Source organism: Piliocolobus tephrosceles, chromosome 6 (genome assembly GCF_002776525.5).
Source record: "Piliocolobus tephrosceles isolate RC106 chromosome 6, ASM277652v3, whole genome shotgun sequence".
NCBI classification, from domain to species: domain Eukaryota; kingdom Metazoa; phylum Chordata; class Mammalia; order Primates; family Cercopithecidae; genus Piliocolobus; species Piliocolobus tephrosceles.
The window spans coordinates 31613935-31635317 of NC_045439.1; the positions used below are offsets into that span (position 1 = coordinate 31613935).

Sequence of the window (21383 nt, forward strand, 5' to 3'; positions counted from 1 at the left end):
AGCATCTTCTTATGTGCTTATGGCATGCATTTGCATATTTTCTTTGGAGAAATATCTATTCAAATTACTTGCCCATTTTTAAAATGGGTTGTCATTTTATTGTTGAATTTGAGTCCTTTATATATTCTAGATACTAGACCCTTACCAGATATATGATTTCCAAGTATTTTTCTCCCATTCTATAGGATATATTTTAAAAGTTTACTTTTGGGCCAGGCGTCATGGCTCACGTTTGTAATCTCAACACTTTGAGAGGCTAAGGTGGGTGGATCACCTGAACTCAGGAGTTTGAGACCAGCTTGGGTGATATGGTGAAACCCCATCTCTACTAAAAAAAAAAAAAAAAGAAAGAAAATTAGGCGTACTGCAAACCTAGGGTGGTAGATAAAGGAAGAAGTGAGGCCTAGAATGTATTTTGATTTGTTTTCTTGTTTTGTTTTTAAGAGGGGAGAAACAGCATTATGTTTGTATCAGAAGGGAATGATCTAGTGGGAGAGACGGGAGAATCGCTGGAGTGGTGTCGCTAAGGTGATGGCATGGGACTGATGCCCACCTGGAAGGGTGGCCTTCCATGGGGCACAGACAGTGACCTGTGGAAAAAGGTTGGAAGCAGAGTGTGGGCACAGCCCCGCTCGCGAGCCCAGAGCAAGCCTGTGGGAATCTGTGCGCCACTGTTGTCAAGGGAAGGATGAAGCAACAGCGCTGGCTGAGAGTGAGGATGGGGGCACGGTTGGGAGCCAGAGGGGGAAAGTATGAAAGGGTGTCTAGGGTAGAGCAAGTGCATCCGGGGAACAGGGTGAAACCAGTCAGCACTGAACCTGCAGATGAGATCTGTGTCACAGGGTCTTGCCCCATCACCCAGCCTGGAGTGCTGTGGCATGATCTCGGCTCACTGCAGCCTCAACCTCCTGAACTCAATCCATCCTCCCACCTCAGCCTCCTGAGTAACTGGGAACACAGGCACACGCCACCATGCCCGGCTAAATTTTGTAATTTGTATAGAGATTGGGTCTACCTATGTTGCCCAGGCTGGTCTTGAACTCCTGGGTTCAAATGATCCTCCCACCTCAGCCTTCCATAGTGCAGAGATTACAGGCATGAGCCACCGCACCCGGCCTATGTCTTGAATTTTCAGCTCGGTTCCGACATCAAAAGCCTTCTATTGCTGGATCCTTTACTCTCGGTAGCCCTCACTAGACTGTAAGCCCCATGCAGATGTGAACAGCGCTGTCTAGTTCACGGCTGTATCTCAACACCCAGCTCCTCATGCATGGCAGACTCTCAATACATAGCATTGAATCGTTGAATAAAGGAATGAAGTAATGAATGAGAAAAGTACTAGAAGTGGCACGGTCTAGATTTCTGAAGCAGCCCTTTCCGCATCCCTGGATGATTCTAGACCTGCTCTCCCCCCCCCCCCCCCCTCCCCCCCCCCCCCCCCCCCCGCCGCCCCCCTCCGCTCCCCCTCCGCGGCTACCCTCCCCCCCCCCGCCCCCTCCCCGCCCCCTCCCCGTCCCCTCCCCGCCCCCTCCCCGCCCCCTCCCCGCCCCCGACAGCTCCGCAGTGCAGACCCTGTGGCTTTAAGGCCGGCAGGAGCCGAGCCGGGCGGTGATTGGTGGTTTATTCTAAGGATCAAGGATGACCTCATCCGCAGCCAATGGCCGCGCTGCACCGGCTGGCCCAGCACGCTGGATGCCGGAAAGCCTCGGCGGCGGCGCGCTCTGGCGTGAAGGGCCAGTGGCGTCAGGGGGAGGCCTGGCCCGCGGACCGGGCTCCCAGCTCGGGCAGGTACGGTGTTTTGTCCGGCCCCTCCTCTACCCTCCCAGGCGAGGGGCCCCCTCGGCCGTCCCTCCACCCTGGGACCGTGCACCTTGCGGCTGAGGCCCCGCGGGTTGCACGCGCCGCTTTCTGTGTCCAGGCGGGGCCAGCGGCTCTGCCCGGCAGGACCCGGGCCGGCGGGGTGGCCCCTGAAGTCAGTCCCACCCGGACACTCCCGAAAGCAAGGCCTCATAGCCTCAAGTTCCCCCTGGGCTTGGCCGAGCAGGGATGGTGCGGCCTCCCTCCGCCTCCTGGCCGCATCCTGGCCCGGGTTCAGCTCCCCGCCGGCTGAGGCTGTGGGTCTCCCTCCCCGCCCCACCGCCCATCCTTCTCTCTCTCTCTGCAAAAGACCTCAGGTTGTAAGTTCTGGGCCCTGCCCATTCCCAGTGAGACCTGGGAGAGCAAAGGCGGGGCAGCTTCGTGGGCCTCTCTCTGAGCCCATTCCTTTCCCGCAGCCACGGCTCTCATCCCTTTGGCCGCCTGGGCCACACATTGCTCAGGGAGAAGCTGCTGTCAGATCCTTGGAGGCCACATGGCCTTCTCAAAAGTAAAGCCAGGAGGACAGAGAGACCCTCTCTGGGGCTGGGTCACCCTGCCCTCTTCTATCCCCATCCAGCGTGGCACCGAGTCTGCCATTCAGTCATTCTGTCTGCCAACAGGTCTTACAGCCCAGCTCTGTGCTTAGCTCTCTGCTGGCTCCAGGAGGGGTCCTCACTCGCTGACCACACCGACCTCAGGACCAAGGGAAAAAACACAGCAGGGGCAATCCGTCCTGTCCACGGAGAAGTGCTAAACCCCAAAGGGTAAATTAGATTCCCACAGGAGGAGCAGGGAGGGGAGAACAGGCAGGGTGGAGGGAACAGCATGAGGAACAGCATTTGAGATCAGCGTGTGTGGCCTCCACGTGCTGAATGCGTACTAGATACCAGGCTTGCTGCATGGAGGCCCTGTGGAGGTGGCTGTGGATCACAGATATCCTCAGCTCTCTCCAGAGCTCAACACAGTACCAGATACTCCAGAAATGTTTGCTGAATTTGATTGGAAAGGAAAACAGAACCCCAGGTCCGCGCAGTGGCTCACGCCTGTAATCTCAGCACAGTGGGAGGCTGAGGCAGGCAGATCACTTGAGGTCAGTTCAAGATCAGCCTGGCCAACATGGTGAAACCCTTTCTCTACTAAAAATACAAAAAATAACCGGGCGTGGTAGGCAAGTGCCTGTAATCCCAGCTACTTGGGATGCTGAGGCAGGAGAATTGCTTGAACCCAGGAAGTGGAGGTTGCAGTGAGCCGAGATCACACCACTGCAATCCAGCCTGGGTGACAAAGCGAGACTCTGACTCAAAAAAAAAAGGAAGAAAACAGAGTCCCAAGCTGGTTATGATTCTATCATTACCACCACTTATGAAGGACCTGGATCCATGAAAAGACCTTACCCACTTTAGCTCTGACCCCTTCAGTCTTTGGAGGTGAATATTAGTCTCCCTGATATTCAGTGGAGGAAACTGGGGTGCGGATAGAGGTGTTGCGCCCAGCTAGGTCCTCCCTAATGCATTTGCCCATTCCAGGTCCCAGCTGCAGGGCAGCCATGAGCCTGGTGGCCTACGAGTGCCTGCCCAGCCCCGGCCTGGAGCCTGAGCCTTGCTCACGAGCACGGTCCCAGGCTCGCGTGTACCTAGAGCAGATTCGCAACAGGGTGGCTCTGGGGGCGCCTGACATGACAAAGCGTGACTATCTGGTGGATGCGGCCACGCAGATCCGGCTGGCCCTGGAGCGCGACGTTGGTGAGGACTATGAAGCGGCCTTCAACCACTATCAGAATGGCGTGGACGTGCTGCTCCGTGGCATACACGGTGAGGACTGGGGCTGGGCGGGGCTGGGGTGAGTGGGGAACGGCCAGTGCAGGGGTCCTCCTGTCATCCATCTGTTCTGTCCTCTGTCCATTTGTACTGGGTGAGCAGGGCACTATGCTGGCCTGCAGGGCCTCCGTGAAGGACAGTGATAGTTGGCACTTATTAAGCTGTTCCTACGTGCCAGGCACCATTCTAAGGGGCTTCATGTAGATTCATTCATCTGAGCGTCAGAGTAATAGAAATTACCGTATATGTTGTTGTATGTCGTTCCAAGTACACGGAGCCATTTTTTTTTTTTTTTTGTTTTTTTTTTGTTTTTTTTTTTGAGACGGAGTCTTGCTCTGTCACCCGAGCTGGAGTGCAGTGGCCAGATCTCAGCTCACTGCAAGCTCCGCCTCCCGGGTTTACGCCATTCTCCTGCCTCAGCTTCCAGAGTAGCTGGGACTACAGGCGCCCGCCACCTCGCCCGGCTAGTTTTTTGTATTTTTGGTAGAGACGGGGTTTCACCGTGTTAGCCAGGATGGTCTCGATCTCCTGACCTCGTGATCCGCCCGTCTCGGCCTCCCAAAGTGCTGGGATTACAGGCTTGAGCCACCGCGCCCGGCCAGGAGCCATTTTTTAAATTCTCGTGTTCCAGATGAGGAAGCTGAGGCATGGGGCAGTTCAATAGCTCGCTCAAGCTTCCACAGCTATCAAGTGGCAGAGCTGGGGTTTGACTTCACAGGCTGTGTACTTGGCCTTCCACACCTGTCTGTCCCTGGAGCTGGGCTAGGCTCCTGCCCTCTGGGAGTTTGCATTCTAGTTGGGGGAGACTGATGAGTTGATTTGGATCATTATAGTCTCAGGTAGGAAGAGGATGAGGGGGGAAGTGAAGAGAGGAAAGAGGGAAACTGAGGTCAGACTGGGCTGGCCTAGAGCATTTTCTAGATGTTAGATCTCTAATCTGAGCACTGGAGAATGGTAGGTGCATTATCCAGCTGAAGGACTGGCTAGAGTTCCAGAGAGAGAACAGTCAAGGCCTAGAGGTGAGAGGGGAGGTCCCTCCAGGGCAGCATGAGGAACTTCCATGCCAGGGGAGAGGCTGGTGCTGAGGCCAGTTCGAGACGCCTATGGGCCCTGGTGGCCAGCCTGGGCTTCCAGTCTGTCCAGTCAATTCCTTTATCCTGGTCCCCACCCTAGCCTTCTTCACACTGGGCATCAGAGATGGAAGAAGCAATGTTCTCTGGAATCTTCTGTCCCCTCCTCTGAAAAAACTGGATGGGGAAATCCCCACCCTGTCCCTTTCCAGGGCGTGACAGCTGCCAGCAGGGCGGTGGGTGCTAACGGTGAAGTGTTGTCTGCTGAGGAGTGACCCTGGTTCCTAACCTCCTCCTGCCAGTTCCCTTCCTCCTTCCTGGCTGGTCCCCCACCCCAGAGGAGGGGCTCACGAAGCAATCTGGGGGCAGAATCTGCCAAACCAGGTTTAGAAACAGGAGCTCCCTCCTCGGGAGAGCAGAGGGCAGGCAATGGGAGCTGGAACTCCAGTTCTCTGAGGCCGTGGCTGGGGACCCTGGTGACCCTCGTCCCCCACAGTTGACCCCAACAAGGAGCGACGTGAGGCTGTGAAGCTGAAAATTACCAAGTACCTGCGGCGGGCAGAGGAGATCTTCAACTGCCACCTGCAGCGGCCGCTGGGCAGTGGAGCCAGCCCCAGCACGGTGAGGAGACCCCCCGCCCAAAGGCCTGAGCAGGAGAAGGGCTCTGAGAGGAGACTGCGGAGGCCCCGACACCCACAGGCCCGCCCTGGGCTGCAGGGCAGAGGCTGGCAGTGGAGATCGTTAGTTGGGCTGGAGTGCGCCAGGGAGGCCCATCATCTTCTCCTCCTGGCTTCCTCTCTCTCCCGTGCCTCATGGCTCATTCATTTTCAAACAACTCACTGAATCATCTCCAGTCCAGTCTGCCTCCCTCACAGAGCACTTGCGATGCGTGCACATATACATCTGCCAGCCTTGCACACAGTTCAATTTACACGCTTATGTGTGTCCACACTCAGAGTCTCCTGATTCTGTCTCTCGTGAACTGGCGTGCAATTTGGAACAGACCCTGACACCCACGTGTGCACACACACACACGTCTGTGTTGTGTGTATGTGCACGCACACTCTCCCCACATGGCTTTCTCTAAAGCAGTAAGTGCTCAGTGAGGGTGGAAAATGCACGTGCACTTCTTACCCCATGGACGCTTGCACTCACACAACCCTCCTGGCTCACTGCATCTCGTACGGCTGCCTTTCCCCAAAGTAGGTGCTTGGTCTACAAGGCATGTTCTGTGAGGCTCACAAGTTCCCAGGTTATTTCCCTATCCCCCCCTTGGGAGCTTCTGCATTTTTTGAGATGGAGTCTCGCTTTGTCACCCAGGCTGTAGTACGGTGGCATGATCTTTGCTCACTGCAAACCTCCACCTCCTGGGTTCAAGCGATTCTCCTGCCTCAGCCTCCCAAGTAGCTGGGATTACAGGCAGGTGCCACCACACCCGGCTAACTTTTCTATTTTTAGTAGAGATGGGGTTTCACCATGTTGGCCAGGCCGATCTCAAACTCCTGACCTCAAGTGATCTGCCCGCCTCGGCCTCCCAAAGTGCTGGGATTACAGTTGTGAGCCACTGCACCTGGCCTAGATGGGGCTTTTGAGAGGGGACTTCTAAAGCCCAGAGAACTTCATGGCCCTTGGGCGGGCTGAGCAGGCAAGTCGGCTTGACCACCCTGGACCAGTAGGGGTACCTGTTAGTCGAGGCCAGCTTTTCCACCCAGCCTGCCCCTGTGGGGTGGGGCCTGCCTGTACCCCTGCCCTCCCTACTGCTCTCCTTGCATCCAGAAGCTCCTGCTTGATGCCTGGTGAGAAGGCCATGGCCAAGGAGGGCTCGGCCCTGAGGCTGCGTGTGGCCTGTCTCCCTCCTCTGCAGGGTTTCAGCAGCCTGAGGCTCCGGCCCATCCGCACGCTGAGCTCTGCTGTGGAGCAGCTGAGGGGCTGCAGGGTGGTCGGGGTCATCGAGAAGGTGAGTGAGTGGACACTCGCCCTGCAGGAGGGAAACAGGGTATGCAATTTGGGGTGGTAGTGGGGAGAGATGTGACGTGCTGAAAGCAGGTTGTAGCAGTGGCCCCCACTCCTCCAGAGGAGGTGGGCAGGGTCAGAGGGGAGTGCAGTTGCGTCCAGCAGTTCCCACCTCTCCCCCATCCCCAACACACATGACTCTGGTCCTGGGTCCTGGAGAGGAAAATACAGGGAACGAGAAGAGGCCAACTGGCCAGGCACAGTGGCTCACACCTTGAATCCCAGCACTTTGGGAGGCCAAGGCAAGAGGACTGCTTGAGCCCAGGAGTTAGAGGCCAGCCAGGGCAACATAACAAGACCCCATCTCAAATAAAATAAAATATAAAATTAAAATAAAATAAAATGTAAAAAGAGGGCAGACAGGCCCTTTCCACAGCCCTGCAGCTCAGACCCAGAAAACCTGCTCCTTGGGAGAGTTGGGACAGAAACTGCAGGAGGAGCAAGGAGCTGTGCCCAGGGCGCTCTGCCAGCCCTCGAGGCCGTGCTCACGCCCACTTCCCGCTTCCCACAGCACCCCCACCACACTCACCCTGAACCCCAGGGCTGCAGCCAAGGCACTCCACCGAGCACAGCTGGGGACTTCCTGCGGCTGGGACGTGCTCAACTCCAGAAACCTGTCCAGAGAGGGCCCGCGCTGGCCCTTCCTTGCCCAGGGCCTTGGCAAATCTACCCTTTTTTACTCTCCTGACCTAACTGTAACTTTACCCTGTCTCAATCCCATCTCGCGTGCTTTGCCTTATTCAGGGCAGACAAGAAGATAGGAGACGACGTCTCAACCCTTACTCGGGACACTCATTGTTAGAGTGAGGAAATCAGAAGGACAGAGCATGAGGTCAAATGAGAGTCCAGCCAGCATGAGGTTCCCCTCTTCCCTGAACCCTGGAATAGTCACCCAAGAAGTTCTTTACCAAGCTGGCTAAATGGAGAGCTTCCTAAAAATACAGATGCCCAAGAATCTGTTATTTAACATACTCGCTGGGTGATTTGGTGGATCTAGGGGCCCGCAGAGAAAAGGAGACAGTCCTGTGCTTCCCACAGGCAAGAGGATGACATGCTGCCTGAGGGAAGGCCCCATGCTGGCCACCACCCCGGGTGGCCACAGGCAAGCCCCCTGCTCTCTGAGCTGTGGTTTCGTCCTCTGGAAAGTGAGATGAGAATTCTCTGTCTATGGGGTGATCTGGGAGGTAAAACAATTTTGGGGACAGACCTGGCACATGCTATGACACTGATTACATGTTTGATGGCTCTAAATACAAGTGACAGGAGTGAGCTAGGAGGCACGCACGCCCCTGTTCCCGGGCCTTACTCCGGCTGCTTCTCCTGGGTCCCTGGGGCAGGCCCCAGACTGTCAGCGCAGGCCCTGCCAGCTTCCATCTGCCACGGTCCCCTCCCCAGTGCTCGAGTGTCAGTGGCCATGACCCAACCTTGGCTGAGCACAGCCGCTCCCAGGGACCGGCTGGGAGGTGACTGACACCATGCCTCCCAGTAAGATCCTGCTGAACCATACGTGTTATGGCAAGAGGGGTTCTGAGCTGAGTATGACAGGAAAACAATGAGTTAAAGTTATGTTGCTTTGTTTTTTTAATGATAGGAGTTCTTAGAGTTTGTAGATGCAGATGTACACTATGACACAGAATTCCCCAAACTTGCTTAGCCTCAGGAAAGTGGTTTAGGAATCTGGTGTTTCCAGGCCCCTGCAGATGGAAAGCACAAACTAAGGCCAAGCCCAACCATTCTTTTTTTTTTTTTTTTTTTTTTGACAGAGGGTCTCGCTCTGTAGCTCAGGCTGGAGTGCAGTGGTGTGATCTGAGCTCACTGCAGCCTCGACCTACCAGGCTCAAGCAATCCTCCCACCTCAGCCTCCTGAGTAGCTGGGACCACGATCTCAAGCCCTGCTAATTTCTTCTGTTTTTTGTAGAGCAATCTCGCTGTGTTGCCCAGGCTGGTCTCAAACTCCTTGCCTCAGGTGATCCTCCACCTCCGTTTAGGCCTCCCAAAGCGCTCGGGATTACAGGCATGAGCCACTGGCCAGCCCCATTCTATTTCAGGACTGCCCTTCTGTGTTTTCTTTTTTATCCTGTCTCAGGTACTCAACTTAAGGACTTCACGTCCCTCCTGAGATCCTACTTCCTTTCCCTGTGTCAAGCCCAAGCCATCACTTTCCCCAAATTAGGAAAGGTGTTACTGCCCCTGGGCCTGGGTCCCTGCAGCCAGACTTGGATGTACTGTCACCCTTGTTCCATTCCACAGCTCTGCCCAGACAGATCCACGGAGGTGGGCAGTGCCAGCCTGCAGCAGCCCTCAGGCCCAGGGAGGAAGCAAAGGGCTTGCTCGGGATAATGCTTGAGTGACCCCTAACGTGTCTGGCTGTTGGGATAACTATAGGGGCTGAAGAGATGGTGGCAGGGAGCAGTGAGGTGGGTGGGTCTGGACTTGGTAAGCAGCCAGAATACCCGAGGGCCTGGCCTCAGAGCCTGGGGGCCAGGGAGACATCACCAGTGTTTGCTGAGCCTCGTGCAGGAGCCAGGCTCTGAGATGGGGTGGAGGAAGAAAAAGAAGGTCATCCAAGTCACTTCTTTTATTTGACTTAAACACAGGGTGTTTTCTTGTTTGTTTGTTTTTAGTTGTTACCAACATTTAAAAATGTGCAGATTCTTATAAAAGTCCAGATTTCCTGCTTCTCTTGAAAAAATCAGATCTGGAAATGCTGGGCTCCCATTCCCCTGTGGCAGCAGGGAATGAAGGAGGATATGCTTGCTTTAGACGGGGCACCAGCCCTCCCGTCTGTGCCTCCACCCTGCCCATTTGCTCACATGCCTGGCCCATGTGGGCCTTTGAGTTTAAGAACTTGTTTGAAATCTTTAGGCTTGTTTGTTCCATGGGAGATTCCTCCTGGGATTTTGATACTTTGTGCATATTTAAAGAAGAGGTTTACCATGTTTCACCAAACTTTAATGGTCCCTCTGTCCCAAGAATTCAGTGGGTCTCTTTATTTACAACAATTGCTCTTTTTTAAAAGGTGAGAGAAAGCACTCAGAACTGCCTTCCATCTTCCCAAATGGAAGGCTCACCCAACAGTTGTAGGGAACCTTCTCATTTACAGAGCTGTGGCCTCTGTGAATTCACAGAGCTGTGGCCTCACAGTCACCATGGGGGAGCGAAGCCTTATATGGTGCTGTTCGACACGGTAGTCACTAGCCACATAAGCCTCTCTGCATTCATATTCATTAAAATGAAGTCATCTGTGTCTCAGTTGCACCAGTCACATTTCAAGTGTTCAATGGCCCCATGTGGCTACTGGCTTCCATATTGGACAGTGCAGACATATAATCCTGCCATCATGATAAGAAGTTCAATTGGACAGTGCTGTATTTTAATAATTGTCCTACAGAGAATTAAACTGAGGTTCAAAGAAGTGAACGGGGCTGGGCTCTGTGGCACACACCTGTAATCCCAACACTTTGGGGAGCTAAGGTGGGTGGATCACCGGAGGTCAGGAGTTCGAGACCAGCCTGACCAACATGGTGAAACCCCGTCTCTACTGAAAATACAAAATTAGCTGGGCGTGGTGGCACATGCCTGTAATCCCAGCTACTCGGGAGGCTGTGGCAGGAGAATCGCTTGAACCTGGGAGGCGGAGATTGCAATGAGCTGAGATCATACCACTGCACTCCAGCCTGGGCAACGACAGTGAGACTCCGTCTCAAAAATAAATAAACAAACAAAGAAGTAGACTGGGCGCGGTGGCTCACGCCTGTAATCCCAGTACTTTGGGAGGCTGAGGCAGGTGGATCACCTGAGGTCAGGAGTTCAAGACCAGCCTGGCCAACATGGCAGGCTGTCTACTAAAAATACAGAATTTTTAGTCTCTACTAAAACTACAAAATTTAGCTGGGCATGGTGGTGCATGCCTGTAATCCCAGCTACTAGGGGGCTGAGGCAGGAGAATTGCTTGAACCTGGGAGGTGGAGGTTACAGTGACCTGAGATCATGCCACTGTACTCCAGCCTGGGCAACAGAGTGAGACTCCATCTCAAAATAAATAAATAAATAAAAATAAATAAATAAAGAAGTCAAGGGACTAGACAGTCCTCCATCCCCCAAACCTCTGAGTAAAAGGGGTTTCTTGTTTGGTTGAATGAATGGGAAAATGCCCCGTACTTTGCTGCCCTTTTGAAATATAATGAAAGAAAAAGGAGAAGAAAAAAAAATCCCCTGAATCCTACCTACCTCCAAGATAATCACTGTTAATGTTTTAGTCTAATTCTTTCTGGATACTGAGGTTGGTTTTAGTATGTTTTTAGCAGAAATCTTTCAGTGTATGGATCAAGGTTTATTTCTGGCTTCCTCAGCCTTCCCTCCTTCACTGGTTTTTTTGGACTCTGTCAATTAGAGGCTCTTGCCCAGGACAAGGTGGCGGGGAATCCCACTTGGCAAGGGACGGTGGGGAATTATCCGGGGTGTCAGGATTTGTGGGAAACTCTGTTCTCCTAAATGACTCCAGAGTTTTCTTCCTTGCTTTTTCAAATATTGCACAAGTTTGATCAGGGAGCCAAGCCCAGGCTGGACTCAGTCTCTGGCTGTTGGAGGAGAGACCTCTGGTGGTCGGAGAGGACACCTTGCTCCTGCTGCTAAAAGGATCCTGGGCGCTCATGTAGCCCACTGCCTTCCTTTCACTGGTGGTGGAGAAACAGGCTCAGGAGGGAATGCCCTTGCCAAGGTCACCTGGTTGTGCCCCCAGTTCCAGTAAAGTCTGCAGGGCTCTGCGATCAACCTGCCTGGGTTCAAGTCCTGACTTGACTACTTTTTAGCAGTGGGACAGTAGGCCACATAACCTCTCTGAGGCTCAGGCCTGAATTTTGGCAGGATTGTGGGGATAAAGTTAACCTATGTAAAGTGCTTGGCACAGAGTAAGCACTTTATAGCCAGGGTGGGCTTCCCCTCAGATGACACTGGTAATGATCACGACAGGTTGTCAAGAGTGTGCTCTGTGGCAGGCGCAGGCTGCTGCTGTGCCTGAATCGCCTGCTTTAACAGAATCCTCTTCATGACCCCCTGAAGGAAGTGCTGCTATGACCCCATTTTGTACTTAAAAGGAGCAAGTTTCAGAGAGGCCATGTGACTTGGCACATGTGATCCCTGACATTCTCACAGCCTTTCCATTCACCAAGGGCTTTCTTGGTTTTTTGTTTTTTGTTTTGTTTTGTTTTGTTTTTGAGGTGGAGTCTCTCTCTGTTGCCCAGAATAGAGCGCAGTGGCATGATCTAGGCTCACTGCAACTCCACCTCCCGAGTTCAAGTGATTCTCCTACTTCAGCTTCCCAGGTAGCTGGGATTATAGGTGGGCACCACCACGCCCAGCTAATTTTTGTATTTTTAGTAGAGATGGGGTTTTACCATGTTGGCCAGACTGGTTTTGAACTCCTGACCTCAGGTGATCCACCAGCCTTGGCCTCCCAAATTGCAGGGATTACAGGCCTGAGCCACCACACCCGGCCCTCACCAAGGGCTTTCTGTATGGCTTCAACAATCCAGAGATGTAGGGAAGGTGGGCATTTGGAATTCCTGGTTGGTAGATGAGAAAATCAATTCAATTTGCCCAAGATCGAAGCCCAGTGCCCCTTCCCCTACCCTGATCCCAAGCTATGGCCTTCCTCACTGCCCAGTAGCCTGGCCTCAGGGCCCAGTTCCCACCCCCCACCGTGGCTGGCCATAGCCTCCCTGGGGAATGTCCGCAGGGCAGGTCAGCAGCCAAGGAGTCACAACCCCAGGGTGCAGGCCTTGCCTCCACACGCCCTCACCTGGGCTGAATCCTCTGTTCCTGCCCTCGAAGTACCTGTGTGCCTGCTGCTCCTGCTGGGGCCCGCCCCTGTCCACCACGCAGATGAGAAAAGGGCCCAACTCCAAACACGGCCCTGACCTTGCAATTGACAGCCTCTGCCTCTAATGGAGACCAACACAAGAAGGAGAGGCTGCTCTCCAAGGAAAGCCTCCCGAGAGGACTTTACTTATTTGTTTATAATTTTTATTTGCAGTCAGGAGTACATATGCAGGTTTTCACATAGATAAACTTGCGTCGTGGGGGTCTGTGTAAATGAAGGGGGTGGAGTGGAGTGGGGAAGAGACCTGAACGCAGCATGCCAAGCCCACACAACGTGGCTGCGCTGGGGAGACCTGGAGTCACCTCAGAGCTGTGGCTTCCTCAATTGTAAAGCAAGAGATCAGAGGCCGGGTGCAGTGGCTCATGTCTGTAATCCCAACACTTTGGGAGGCCGAGGCCGGCGGATCACAAAGTCAGGAGATCGAGACCATCCTGGCTAATACAGTGAAACCCCGTCTCTACTAAAAAATACAAAAAATTAGCTGGGCGTGGTGGCAGGTGCCTGTAGTCCCAGCTGCTTGGGAGGCTGAGGCAGGAGAATGGCGTGAACCCAGGAGGCGGAGCTTACAGTGAGCCGAGATTGAGCCACTGCACTCCGGCCTAGGCGACAGAGCGAGACTCCGCCTCCAAAAAAAAAAAGAGATCAGAGGAAGTGACTGGCTCTGAGGTCCCTTCCAGCCGTGACACCTCAGACCCTGCAGGATGGTGGGGCTCTGGCCAAGGCCTTGGGTGAGGGGTTGATCTCTGGGGGTCCAGGTGGAGCAGGGCTTCTCAGCCCTCCCCTTATGCGGTGTGAGGCTTGGCTCAGCATGGGCAGGGAGAGGGCAGGGCGTTCTTCTCGCATGCCCACCACACACACAGTGAGCCGAGGCTCGGGCTGCTCGCAGTGTGTGTGTCCAGCACCTACTACATCCCTGCACTGTGCAGGGCTCCAGGAATACAGAGCCCACAGTCCAGTGGGGAGACAGATTAGACAGTGTGAAGAGGCTCTCCTGAGGGTGAACTAAGAGAGCATCGGAGACTGATTAGGGACCCCAGCCCCTGTAATCTTTTGAAGGCTTCCTGGAGGAGGCAGCATCTGAGACCACAGGTCTAGCAGGGGTGGATAAGCAGGATAGGATCGATGTCTGCTTCAGGAGTGCCACCAAAGCCCACCCTCCCTGCCCTGCCACTGGAGTGAGCCAGCCTCAGTGGAGGAACCTGGGAGAGGGTCAGGCTGGGGTCACAGAGCCCCAGGAGCTAGCACATGCCTTAACCAGTGCCTCTTGGACTTTGGCAGGTGCAGCTGGTCCAGGACCCGGCAACCGGAGAGACCTTCGTGGTGAAGGCAGGTGCCACCCTGCCCCTGCCACTCTGCATTCCCCTTGGATCGTTCTCAGGGCTCTTGGAAACTCCTACCCAGAACCTGCATTAGAAGCCTGCACTCCCTCCCCCAAAAGCTGCTTGTTCTACCCGAACATGCCCAGCTTTCCAGATGGACACACGTGCACATACACACAAATACACACACACACACACACACACACTGCCCCCTCTTTGGCTAGAGGGTGGAGGACCTGGATTCTACAGGGGCAACGGGGGTAAGGACAGGTCAGGAACTGAGGGAGGCATTTGCTCACTCTCATTCGGGTGGCCCTGAAGCCAGGGCTAGGAGTCCCCTAACAGCAGCAGTCTCTGGCCTGTCCCTGGCTGATCTGCCTGCTCTGCCCCTCCCAGAGCCTACCCAGGTGCCACATGGTGAGCCGGGAGCGGCTGACCATCATCCCACATGGAGTCCCCTACATGACGAAGCTGCTCAGGTACTTTGTGAGCGAGGACTCTATCTTCCTGCACCTGGAGCATGTGCAAGGTGAGCAGGCCTGGGGACCCCTGTCAGCTCCCCAGGCCTTTGGGATATGTTGTCAACTCTTAAAAGGCTGAGCCCTGGCAGGGCGTGGTGGCTCATGCCTATAATCCCAGCACTTTGGGAGGCCAAGGCAGGCGGATCAGCTGAAGTCAGGAGCTCCAAACCAGCCTGGCCAACATGGTGAAACCCTGTCTTTACTAAAAATACAAAAACTAGCCAGGTGTGCTTGTGCGTGCCTGTAATCCCAGCTACTTGGGAGACGGAGGCAGGAGAATGGCTTGAACCTAGGAGGTGGAGGTTGCAGTGAGCCAAGATCATGCCACTGCACTCTAGCCTGGGCAACAAAGCAAGACTCTGCCTCAAAAAAAAAAAAAAAAAAAAGCTGAGACCTGGGGAGGGGCGGAACTTGCACCAGATGTACAGCACAGACCAGGGGACCCGGCCTTTCTGGAGGCCAGTCAGGCTGTTGTGGGCCTGTGTGCGGTGCCAAGGGGACAGGGGACATCCTGGGGAGGACGCCCACATCGTGGGTGGGCGTGAGAATTGAAGCTGTCTCCTCTGTCGCTGTTTCCTCCCGCGTTGGCTCTTTTCATTTTTCTGGACTGTGCCGATCCCCTGGGAGTGGCCAGACGGTGGTGGTGACTGAAGTTATGATTGTATTGATGACTTTTTAAAGTGAGGTGCACATCTGGGGTCATGATACATAGTCATCATCAGTCTGTGCCTGGCCTTCTTTAAATTTCTTTATATCAGTCTCCCTAAAAACAGTGTTCACATTAGTGAACCCACCACCCAAACCACAGACACTGGCAGTACTGGACGTCTGTCGGTGGTGTGCCAGTTTGTGAGGCTGGGCCCGCTTTAGGTGGGTCAAGAGGAGGGCAGAGGGCATTCTAAGCTGAGGGGTGGGAGGGAGCAGAGGTGAGGGGCTGAACTAGGCCTGGACACCCAGAGGCAGAAAGTCTGTGCCCAAGACAGGGGAGGCAGGAGTGGGAGCGGGCCCTGGCATCCTTGCTCTTTTTCTCCCTGTCCCCACGCTCACCGCTCCCTCTGCATGGCCCAGGAGGCACTCTCTGGTCCCACCTGCTCTCCCAGGCGCACCCCCGACATTCTGGGCTCAGCTCTGGCTCTACCCAGGAGAGGATGAAGGCTCAGCTCAACCCCCACCTCAACCTCCTGACCCCAGCGAGGCTCCCCTCAGGCCACACCCCTGGCCAGGACAGAATCGCCCTGGAGCCTCCTAGGACTTCTCCGAGCCTTCCCCTAGCCGGGGAGGCCCCATCCACCGGACCCCAGAGGGAGGCTGAAGGTGAACCCACAGCCAGGACCAGCACCTCTGGCTCCTCGGACCTTCCAAAGGCCCCAGGTGGCCACCTGCACCTTCAAGCTAGGCGGGCTGGCCAGAACTCAGACGCTGGGCCCCCTCAGGGGCTCACTTGGGTTCCCGAGGGGGCCGGCCTGGTGCTAGGGGGCTGTGGCCGAGGCATGGATCAGAGCTGCCTGTCAGCAGATGGGGCCAGCCAGGGCTGTGGCAGGGCCACCTGGAGTGTGAGACAGGAGCAGGTGAAGCAGTGGGCGGCGGAGACGCTGGTGGCACTGGAGGCACTGCATGAGCAGGGGGTGCTGTGCCGGGACCTCCACCCCGGGAACCTGCTCCTGGACCAGGCAGGTAGGTGCCCTCCCCACCCCTCAGGGGGGCAGCCCCCAAAGCCTCCTCAGGCAGAGGACGAGAGATCCCCAAAGGCGAGGGGACCTCCAAGGTTGTCTTCTCCTCCCTGGCCCCAGCCAGCCTTTCAGTGGGCCTAGGCCGGAGTCTGTTGGCCGAGGCTCCTGGGAGTACCCTGTGGGCTCTGTGGGCCTCAGGGTGCTGTGCCCCTGCAGAGGTTCTGCCCAGCAAGGCCATTGGCTCCCACCGCATGACTGTTGGGGGATGTCCTGGAACCCCCTCCCCTGTGTCAGCTGTCCTCAATCTTTGTCCCCTCCTTTGTCCCCTCCTTTTTCCTCCTACACACTGGAGGTCACATCCGGCTCACATATTTTGGCCAGTGGTCAGAGGTGGAGCCCCAGTGCTGCGGGGAGGCCGTGGACAATCTCTACAGTGCCCCAGGCAAGAACGGGGAGGCCGGGGTGGGCCCTAGCACCTGGGTGCCTTTGTGTGGGTTGCGCCCAGAGTCTGAGAATGACAGAGGGGGAGGGTGGTGTCTGGGTAGGCTGAGGAGAACGGAAGAGGCCCTCTTGGGTGAGGCTGGGACACCTGTGTTCTTGTTTCCGCAGAGGTGGGTGGGATTTCTGAGCTGACAGAAGCCTGTGACTGGTGGAGCTTTGGGTCTCTACTATATGAACTGCTGACAGGAATGGTGAGTGGCTGGGCTGGGTGTAGTGCTCTGGTGGGTGCGACTGAGTGTGGGATGGGCCAGGCTTAGTCCAGTCAGTCTGGGCAGAGACTGCCTGGCTGTCCTGCCAGCACAGCTGCCCCCAAAGCCGGGGACACACTTAGCACTCCCAACACATTAGTTGGCTGTAGCTAAGGAGACTGTCAACTTCTGTGAATGAGAGTAGAGTGGGGTGGTCAGGGAAGGTTTCTGCCAGAGAGAGCCTGGGCCCAGGTGGTGTCAGATTTGGAGGAAGCGCAAAATGTGACACAGCCCTTCTTCCCTGGAAGTCTGTTCAATCCTCCTGAGCCCACTGTTCACTTCTCCCAGCCATGCCCTCGTGGGCTGTCACTCCCAGACCTTAGCTGGAGGATGGGAGAGAGGGGCGCTTTCACCCAGGCAAGCAGCTGCCCTGTCCAGCCTGGGTCAGCCAAGAGCTCAAAAGATCCCCCTGCAAACACTCCAGGAACCTGTGTTTGCAGGTTGCAATCAGGGCAGGCACTCTTGGGAACAGTAGATGGCTCTGCCTTCTATCCTCCTCACTCATGAGCTCAGCACTACAACGGAGACCAGTTTTATAGGCAACAAGGGAGAGGCCAGAGTGCATTTGAGCAGGAAATAGCCAGAATGGATGCAGTGTGAACTGAAGTCCAGATCTGACCAGTCCATCCGGGCTCCCTCCTGCTTTCGTCCCATGGCGCAGGGCCCCTGAGAGTCCTGGTTGCAGTTTCCCCCAGAGTGGCTCTCTCCTTCTTGTCTTCTCTCACTTCTCCAGCCCAGAGCTCCTGGCCTTCCTCCTAGGGGTTCCTGGAAGTCCATACTTCCCTCCAGACAGACCCTCTGCTCCCCAAAGCTGTGCCTTTCTGGGGTGTGGAGAGGTCCTGTTTTATTTTATTGCCACGCCCCTGCCTTGGCCCCGATGATAGCATGCTGTGACCTGCTGCCAAATGAATAGCCCATGTGGATTTTTTTTTTTTTTTTTTTTTTTTTGAGACGGAGTCTCGCTCTATCGCCCAGGCTGGAGTGCAGCGGCTGGATCTCAGCTCACTGCAAGCTCCGCCTCCCGGGTTTACACCATTCTCCTGCCTCAGCCTCCTGAGTAGCTGGGATTACAGGCGCCGCCACCTCGCCCGGCTAGTTTTTTGTTTTTTTAGTAGAGACGGGGTTTCACTGTGTTAGCCAGGATGGTCTCGATCTCCTGACCTCGTGATCCGCCCGTCTCGGCCTCCCAAAGTGCTGGGATTACAGGCTTGAGCCACCGATCCCGGCCGTGGATTTTTTAAATAAGGAGAAAAGTTCCATCACTGTTCTCAAGAGTGCCTGCCCTGATTGCAACCCAAGATAGTTGCTTCTAGCAAGCTTGGAGCCAAGACCTAGGTTCAAACCCTGAACTCGGCACAAGTCCCTTTACCTCTCTGGGCCTGTCTCTTGCCTTTCGTGGATAACGTAAAGGCATTGCTTAGCCATCAGGCAGTGTCTGGCCCTAGCAACTATAATTATTGTCATCATCCTCATGGGATGTGCCATGGGGAAAAAAAATCCTAGCTGCCACTGTAATGTAGACAGTCCTGGGGTCGCCTCCTCAGAGGCCCTTCCCTGTGTCCTCCCAGGCACTGTCCCAGAGCCACCCTTCAGGAATCCAGGCCCACACCCAGCTCCAGCTGCCCGAGTGGCTCAGTCATCCGGCGGCCTCTCTGCTGACTGAGGTGAGGTGTAGCCCGGCCAGAGGAAGCAGCTGCCTAGCCTGAGGAAGGTGCTGGGAGGGGCACGGAACTGTGTCTGCACCACGTGTGCTTCGTGCTCAGTGTCTGATGTGGATGCAGAGGACAGTAGGGTCAACACATTTCTACATGTTGGTGGCCAACCACCACTAATGTCCCCAGGGTAAAATGTGGGTTCCACGGGCCAGGTTGCCAGGGAGCAGGCCCCCTAGGGGCTATAGTGGTTGGAGTCCCTGGAGGTCACCTCATGCCTTCGCAGCCGGAGTGGGGCAGGCCAGCTGACTGAGCCTCTCTCTGCAGCTGCTGCAGTTCGAGCCTACCCGGCGCCTGGGCGTGGGAGAAGGTGGTGTCAGCAAACTCAAGTCCCATCCCTTTTTCAGTACCATCCAGTGGAGCAAACTGGTGGGGTAAGAGGGTAGAGCGGGTGACGGAAGCAGCTGGCCTGGTCTGGATCGCCTCTCCTCCTTGCCTGACACCCAGGGCTGGTCCTCTATCAGCGGGCTTCGGGCGAGGAATGGAGGGCACTGCCTGTCCTACTGGGCTCCCACTGGGACCTCAGAATTATGGCCACCACCCAGGAAGGGCCAGCTCCTGGAAAAGCTGGAGGTGGGCACAGTCAAGGCTTGCTCTGCTAAGCAGCTTGAACCTTCCACCCATCAGTCAACAGACCTGTTGAGCATGTGGACTCGCCATGTTAAAGGCTGCCTTCTGTGGCACTGGCGCGGAGCTCTTGACCACCTGCTGCACCCTACTGTGAGGTGCTGTGACTCACTCACTGCCATGTTGTGCCCTACTCAGGACATCTCTGGAGACTCATCTCAGGACACTGATCCACTGGCTCAGTGGACCCAAACCAGACTGTCCTGGCTAGTCCTCTTAGTCATACAACGAGTGGGCCTCTTCCACCAGAAGCTGTTACTGCAGCTGGGGAGGCTCAGAAGCAAGGATGCCATCTGTAGTGTGGGGAGGGATGCGGTACGGGACAGGAAGACCCCCCCCCATTCATGACCATGCCCCCATCTTGTGATTTCAGACTTGGGAGAGCAAAAGGGAGGGGAAGAAAATAAGAGGAATGGGGGGAGGAAGGAATGCACGGCTCTGCCCCTTAGAGCAAGTCTGAAACCAGAATCAAGAGCCCTCCTCCCCGGTGGGGCCAGCTGTGTGGGGGGAGGGGGGCAGCCTGCCCCAGGGGTGCAAGAGGACAGCAATTCAGCCTCCAGGCCAAAGCAGCTGAGACAAGATATGCCCATAAGGATCCCCTCTCAGGCTTTGGCTGTTTACCATGTCACTGCCTACTGTGACTTCACGTCCTTTTGGGATAAGAAACCACAAAACGCATGGAACAACTATCCATGGCTCTTAGCCAGAAACGTCTTGCTTCTGGTCTCTGAAAAACTGGAGTGAGTGGTTGTCCCAAAGACAATCGCCCCCAGTTTGGGGGCTCCTCTCAGGGTTCACCCTGTCACCGGGGCGTGGGACCTGGGAAACTTCCACTAGACTTTTGCCCCCAGCTCCTCCCCGCCAGCATCCCAGTCACCACCAGGTGGCGCTTCCTACATGGTCCACCTGTCTGGCTCTGAAGGCCCAACTCTGTCAGGCCAGACTCCTGTCACTCATGATGGGGAGACCTGACTTCCTCGGGCTCTTCAGGAGACTGAGACAGAGAGGACAAGCGAAAGCGCAGCCTGTATATGACTCTCCGCGGTTCACAACCTGCCTCTCCCTGGGGTTTACCTAGCCCCAATAAAGCCTGCTCTGGTCTACGGTGTTCGTTCTTCTTCCATGCAATGACCGCGGCTCATTGGGGCAGGTTGGAAGGCTCCCCCATAGAACCTCCAGAGTGAAGTCAAGAGTGATCTTGGGGGCTGCCAGGAAGTAGGATGCAGGGCTGGTGGTGAGCAGCATGCCACCTGTGCCCTGGGCCGCAGGGGAAGTGGTGGGGTCAGGAGGAGGACCAGGCTCTGTGGGGAAGAGGATGAAGCAGCCTTGGAAGAGGCTCATGGTGCCTGGGGGAATACCAGTTTCATCCTCACAGTGACCCCCTTGCAACAGATGGTAGCTCATGAGAAAACTGAAGCTCAAAGAGGTTAAGGACACAACCTAGCCAGAGTTGCAAGTTACTTCTGCTACTCTCCCTAAGTCAGGCTAGACCACTTCCAACCACTGCTTCATGAAACACAAGTCACTTCTGGAACTTCTGTGCTTCATCCACCCAACGCTACATGTCTGTTACCTTGTTGGGCCCTGAGTTTAGAATACTGTGGGTCCCAGCTCTTAACAGTCAACCTCCTTTCGATAGAATGGGGCAAGCAATGCCTATATTGCAGGTTTACCAGGTATATTAAAGCTTCTAACACCAAGTCCGGTTCTTCCTTTCATTCAACCTAATTTGTTTGTCTATCTACTAGAGCTCTGTTTTTATCCTCTGGGACCCACTTCCCTCCCGTGAGACCTTCACAGAGGGATGGCCTCCCTGCAAGAGAGCTCAGCAGACAGGGACTGTGGAAAGGCAAGGCTGTGTTTAAGCCTGGAATCCATCACACCTGCCACCTGCAGTCTAGGTTAGCTACCAACCCTGTATACTCACCCTCACTGACCACTGCTCCTAGGTCATCAACGCTCACCTGTTCGTGTGTATTGACCTTGAGCATCTTGGTACACGAGGTAATCAAATCCAAATGAAATGAGATGCTCCCACCCCTCCCAAATCCATCACTGAAATAATGTAAGCCCCCACAAAAAATGCAAGTCTACTGGTGTTTTGAAAGGGCTTCACAAAGATGGTGACCCCAAATTCTCTAGAGTAT

General features: G+C 55.2%; 1 protein-coding gene across 4 annotated transcripts; it reads left to right on the forward strand.

Annotated features, from left to right (window-relative positions):
- Window positions 1-1656: 1656 nt before the first annotated feature.
- On the forward strand, window positions 1657-20936 carry RPS6KL1 (ribosomal protein S6 kinase like 1). Of its 4 annotated transcripts, none has more exons than XR_004228988.1 (12): window positions 1657-1788; window positions 2478-2621; window positions 3384-3668; window positions 5241-5365; window positions 6609-6701; window positions 13917-13964; window positions 14354-14486; window positions 15547-16152; window positions 16501-16590; window positions 16758-16840; window positions 18466-18739; window positions 18877-20936. XR_004228988.1 is itself a non-coding variant. In XM_023184062.1 (12 exons), the coding sequence occupies exons 3-12, from the start codon at window positions 3404-3406 to the stop codon at window positions 18985-18987; spliced, it is 1650 nt and encodes a 549-aa protein (XP_023039830.1). In that variant the 5' UTR covers window positions 1657-1788; window positions 2478-2621; window positions 3384-3403; the 3' UTR covers window positions 18988-20936. The 4 variants fall into 4 exon arrangements, 3 of the variants coding, with proteins under 3 accessions (XP_023039830.1, XP_023039843.1, XP_023039836.1); XM_023184062.1 differs by having other exon boundaries at window positions 18466-18561; XM_023184075.1 differs by lacking the exon at window positions 18466-18739.
- Window positions 20937-21383: the final 447 nt, after the last annotated feature.